The sequence below is a fragment of the Rhinatrema bivittatum genome, chromosome 4 (assembly GCF_901001135.1).
Source record: "Rhinatrema bivittatum chromosome 4, aRhiBiv1.1, whole genome shotgun sequence".
NCBI lineage: Eukaryota > Metazoa > Chordata > Amphibia > Gymnophiona > Rhinatrematidae > Rhinatrema > Rhinatrema bivittatum.
Genome location: NC_042618.1, coordinates 189750237 through 189756236, shown reverse-complemented (window position 1 = coordinate 189756236; position 6000 = coordinate 189750237). Strand labels below are relative to the sequence as shown.

General features: G+C 39.8%; 1 protein-coding gene across 7 annotated transcripts in view; it reads right to left on the bottom strand.

The window, feature by feature from the left end:
- Positions 1-4892: 4892 nt before the first annotated feature.
- The window catches only part of SFMBT1 (Scm like with four mbt domains 1), a 270863-nt gene continuing 269755 nt past the window's right edge, over positions 4893-6000 (bottom strand). For all 7 annotated transcript variants that reach the window (XM_029599417.1, XM_029599420.1, XM_029599421.1 and 4 more), the window contains one exon: positions 4893-5596. In XM_029599417.1, coding sequence (XP_029455277.1) covers positions 5456-5596 — 141 coding nt within the window. In that variant the 3' untranslated portion in view covers positions 4893-5455. The remainder of the gene's footprint in view (positions 5597-6000) is intronic.

The window sequence follows — 6000 nt, the reverse complement described above, 5'->3', positions numbered from 1 at the left end:
CGGTACATCCAACAGCGATGAACTCTTGAGTTAGTTTTTAATCCAGTCAGACAAGCTGTTATTGAAGTAAAAGAGGATGGGTTCTGATTTATTTGTTTATAAAAATGTGATATTTTGTCTAATCAGCTAGGCACTCTGTGAGGTACAACAAAAGTTATACAATAACAGTTTGCCGTGGTGGCCAGATATGATCATCTTGGAGGAGCAGAGTTGGGAGGCATCTTTTATAACCCATTTTACTATCCTCCATAGTGAAGAGGGCTGAGGAGAGGTCAAACTCAATTCTGAGATGAAAATAAAAAGCTACTTTTTTTTTTTTTTGGACACTCACGAAGACAAAAAGAGGAAAATGAAAAATGCATCAGTAAAAGAAGAAAAATTAAATTACTGAAAAAATTCAACAAGTGGATTGAGAGAACAAACATGCTTCCTTTTGCAAGAGCAGAAAAATAAAAAAGACTGAGGAGGCTCGTGCAAAATCAACTGCACGGGAACACCTGCTCAGGTTTTCTAAGCTCTGAGAGAGCTTTTTGTCTCAGAGCCATCAGATGATGTCACCCTAATGTGGCTGACTCCTGTCTTGCTTACGAGCATACGTCCTATAGGCATGTAAGTTTACCCACAGTGAGCAGAGATTTTCCTAGGGATGGAGGTAAGATGGTGTTTGTACTTACTTCAAAAGTATGAGGTTTCATTTTCCCAAAAAACTTTGCATGTAAATTAGCTGGTGTAATTGTCTGCAGGTGGTTTTGGTGGGATAATTTTCAAAAAGAAAATATGTTCATACTTTCCTTTTAAAAATTGGTGTAAAGTATGTGTATTTTGATTTAAAAATAATGTAGGCTGTTACAAAATTACCCCATCATATGTACAGGTATCTTTCAGTGCTTTCTAAGTACCTTTATTAGGCATCTCTGCTGCAGGGCATCTGTGTAAGGGATCTGATGTGAACTGATATTTAAGCACGAAAGTTTAACAAATCTAACATTAGATTTCACTCTCTTCAAAGTAGTCATGTGTTTAAATGTAGTCTTTCAATAATTTTCTTCAGAAGTCCTACATGCAAAAAAAATGACAGTGCAAATGTGTTCAGACGCAGTTTCACTCTAAGGTAAAGTAAGCAGGGATGGCAACTTGCCGGACATTTCCCACATTATCCCCCCACTCTACAGCAAAGCTTGTGACTTAGCAGTCTATATACTAAGCCATTTTAAAACATGGGAAGGCAGAGGTGAGCTGTGGGTTAGCTGGCACCATTTTGAATTTTGGTGCCAGAAGGGTAGGAATGATTGGGCATAATTCTGCCTCTGAAGACCTCAGCCTGTCTTGGGGTAAAGAGGGGGCCACTGTTTTCAAAGTCAGGTGGGGTTCAGGGCAGGGCCACCCACTAACTCTGTTTGGGGGAGAGCTTGGGAGTTATGCAGGGGCAGCTGGGGATAGTTACAAGGAGGGAACATTTTTTGGGGGAGACAGGAATTTGGTCATGTGTGTGTGTGTGAATATAGGGCTACAAACCTCTTTGAACATCCTGAGGAGAAGGAGTGGAAGGCTTGTCTTGAAAGCACCAGCAGGCATATTGGCCTGCTGGTGCTTTCAAGGTAAATTAATTATGCCTTTTGAGATGTAGTTAACTTTCAAAGGAATAATGTGGATCATTAATTTTATTGTGATTCATGTTACTCTATTTTAATATTAATGAACTACTTTGCATACATTTTTATGTGATGCAGCTCATTAATAATTTATTTGCACTAGGTCAACTTTGCTTTGGGATATTGGCAATGCTCAAAAAAGAGTGCTGCCAATATTGCATGGTAACAGTTTTAATGCATGTTAAATGCCAAATTCGGTGTTTAATGCCCACTTGATGCCTTACCACAGCTTAGTAAATAGGCTTCTTAGAGAAAAAGATATCTTTCTTACAGTCACTGCAAAAAGTCTTAGAAACAAACCCAATAAGGAGCCCAGAATATTACTTTACTGGTTTCTCTGTCTCCTCCACTTCATCTCATATCTACTTTAAACTAAGTTAATGAGCAAATGTTTAACCAACATCACCTGGAAACATAAGAATTAACTAGCCCGAGCCTAGAGGGCTGGGAACCTTTATAAAGAATGAGTTGCGCCTTGATTTTTCTCTACTGAATTTAGTAAGATGGTACCAGAGAATATCACACACACTTTACCCTTGTCATTTTACTTATAGCAGGAAAACCACATTTAATTTGATCATGGACCTATTTGTACAATGTTTTCACTTTGAAGTAGTCTATGCCTGTGCAAAACTCTTCTTAGAAGCCAAAAAACAAAGTTATATCCTTGTTCCAATGGGATCATACTCAGTACATTTGTGTATAAACACAACTTTATTCTATTTACTCCAGTTTTGGTTTCCATTCTAATTTCCCTCTTCAGTACATGCAAAAAATACCCCCTGCTATGCTAACAGATCATGTCTTTCTGAGGACTAGGCATTTTATTTTGAAAAATATTTTAGTTTGACAGTTATGACTGAATCAATGTTTTAACTAATGAATCCACAAAATAGCCCTCTGGTGATAAAAGTCACAGGGGCAAATTTATCAAAAATGTTTCCATCGGTTTTTTCCTCTAGATTTTTGAAAGCAATGTCCTACTGTTTTCATCGGGGCCAATCCCAGAGCAAAACATGGACAGAGCTGCCTTAGTGTGTGTACTGGTGAGACCCTGAGGCCATCTTTCTGTGGCTCCAGGGTAGAGGTGTTCACATAAAGGGGAATTTTAAAAGCCCTACGTGGGCCAAAGCTGGGAGATGTGCACAAAAGCTGCGCCTTCGCGCGTTGCGTGGATTTTAAAAAGGTGTTCAAGCACGCGTACAAAACTTTTTTCTTACAGAAAGCGTGGGGAGCGGGCGCGTGGTCTGGGCATGGGCGTTCCAGGGTTTCTCAATGAAAGCTGCATGTACTTATACTCGTAAGCATGTGCCGGCGCCCCCTACCGCATAAATTTACTTCTGCTATGGATGGTGTATAAGTCCTGAAACAAAAAATGCTAAAGAGGTTAGCAGGTTTTAAGGGTTGGGGGCTAACAAGGTAAAAAGGTAGGCTAGTTAACTGGGGGTGTTAGGAAGTCCTATCCTTTAACTGGGCGAACTGGGACCAAACTAAGGGAACATGTAATTGTGTTGGCATGCGTATGTACCAAAATCCACCCCTCTTAAGTGGTAGAAGCGGCATTTGCGCACACATGTGAGCATCCATAAAAACTGCACGCACACGTATACGCTTGCAGCCTATTTTATACCATGTGCACATTATAAAATGGCCGCATCCATTCATCTGAGCCGGCATAAGCGTGTACATGTGCACCCGCGCGGCTGTTTAAAAGTTTCCATCCCCATTAGCTAATTCTTTTATACACTCAGTAACTGCACATTGAAGCAATATAAAGCTGTTTTTGTAGCTGTTATCAAACATCACTTGCAAATCTGTTTATTAAGACTTCCTCAACAAAACTTCCTGCCTGTAATTATCATTTTCTTGGCATCACTGTACTGACATTACAGTAACACAAGTCAGTGGTATGCCTGATCTGTACTATTAGCATAGCAATATCATACAATTAATGTAGAACTTGTGCTTCAACTCCTTATTAACTATGGTTCAAGCTAGAGCTAACGCTAGAACCTTCTGCACCATGTCTACATTATTGTCATTTTCCATGCTTTGCTACAGGATTGCATAGGCAGCTGCAGTAAGCTCTACTTGCAAAGCCTTACTATCTTGCATATACCAACATCTCTTGCAGATGAAGAGAGTTTCTTCTATGATCCCTGTTTTCATCTTTTAGCACAAGGTTTCTGACGATGAGATGGTCTTAAGTGGCAAAATAATGGCCAGCACAAAGGCTGGAAAAAAAAAAGGAAAATTGGAGCACTGCACAGGGTTGATTAGACAGCACCTAGTTCATTAGCACTGGGACAGTGCTGCAACAACTAGGCACGGATGTGAATTATGTCCCCTCAGCCTAATTAAACATAGGCTGTCTTGGGTTTCCCTGTGAAAAAAAAAAAGAAAAGCAAAAATGATAGATGTTCTAGCTGCAGCTGGCACTATAAGGGGAAGAGAAGGCTTAATTATTACTACATCCACAGTTGGGATCTGTCTAGTAGTATAAACAGTTCTTAGACATGTGTGGGACAGGATGGGTGGGAGAGATACCTGCCACTTGCTACTCCTCCTTGTGACCTCGGGCAAGTTGCTTCATCCTTCATTGCCTCAGGTATAAACTCAGACTGTGAGCCAGCTGGGTACAGGGACATACCTACAGTACCTAGTCTGCTTTGAAGTGCCTGAAAAAGCGGAATATAAATAAATATATTGTATCAAAAACCTATAGGACAACAGGATGCCCTTCTCTACCCTTCTCCATGATTTGCATTAACAGTATCAACATTCTATCTGTTAACATCCAGGTTGCAGAATATCGAAGCAAGAAAGACAAAAATGAAGGCAGAGAACAGGAAGGAAAAATGTCGTTTTACAAAGTTCTCCCAACCCTATATAAAAAGGGTAGATTTAGGACACACACAAGCACCAACAAGCTTCTGCTGTTCCTCCTTCATAGGTCACAAAAAAATAAAGCCCCGTGTAACAAGAGTACACGCATTGGTTAAAGGTACAGACTCAACATTTCCCGCTGCTCTTTGCTTGCAGAATATTGTCTATCATGCAATGCCCTACACTTCTCACTCGATTTGAAAAATTAGTGCATGTACCATGGAAGCTATTGAAGAGTTGCACCATGGGGAAGTCACAATGGTAGCAGTAATCTGCAGTCATGAATAGAGGTAGTAAAAGAAAAGCAAAATAATAAAGTAAAATCAGGAACAAACCAAAACACAGGCTACGCGCTGAAAGCCTTCATGTCACTGTCCCCAAAATGAGATGAAGATTTTAATTGCAGACTTAACAAGAAATAAGCAGGAAAGCAACAAAAGACATTGCCATCTGTAAACCTTGGGTTGCAGTATTGAAGGAAGTAGTAAAAATGTTCTGGTTTCCAACAGTAACAAACTTCCCATGATACTGTGCTTCATGGCAGTTTTTCTAAAAATGTGCCTTTTTAAAAAATTTTAAATCCACAGAATTGAACAAATCAAAAGAGTAGACCAATGTTTCCTCCTCATAAGGAATCATTTTTCCCCATTTTCAATTTCATTTAGGGAGTGGCTATCCATGTCCGAACTGAGGACCAAATGGCACAATAACCACAAAAGTACAATTGCAATTATCATCTTGCTACAGGCATCAGGGTAACCCTCCTCTTCCTTAAAAGTGCAAAAAAGCATGGCTCATTGGGGATGTCCGCAGATAGCCAGAGCTAAAGCCATGTTCTGGCTGCACAAGGCTTCTCCAAGTGAAAGAAGAACGTGGATCTATGCTTGTGCTTCTAGGTTTACTCAGATGTGGCATCCTCAGTTGGCAAATTGCTGATAAAAGGCAAGCTTGACTCTTTCGATATGATGGCACAGTTTAATGGCTGGGCCCAGTTTCAAGTCCATACACTCCTGGACAGTGGGCAGGGTAAGCAGAAGAAGTGCTTGTCCATCTATTTCCTGTTAACACACATACACAAAAAGCAAGATTTGAAGCATGCCAATATCAGCGATCATTATAACCTGATGCTTTATACCATTTTATCCTTTTTTTAAATTTAATTTTTATTGAACTATTGCTAGAATTATGAAAATATTAGAGGAAAATAACAAGTTATCTTCAAATACAGTGCACTTCTCAACAAATAGACTGTCCATGTTTACCCCTTTTCCCCTTCCCACACCCCCCAACCCCATATACAATAAAACTATCCTATCTTTGAAGCATAATGTTACCTGCATATTAAAGACAGCAGATAGTGAGAAATTACTACTTACCTGATAATTTCCTTTTCTTTAATATAGGCACATGGATTCAGAACAAGCGGGTTATGCACCTCTACCAGCAGATGGAGATGGAGCAA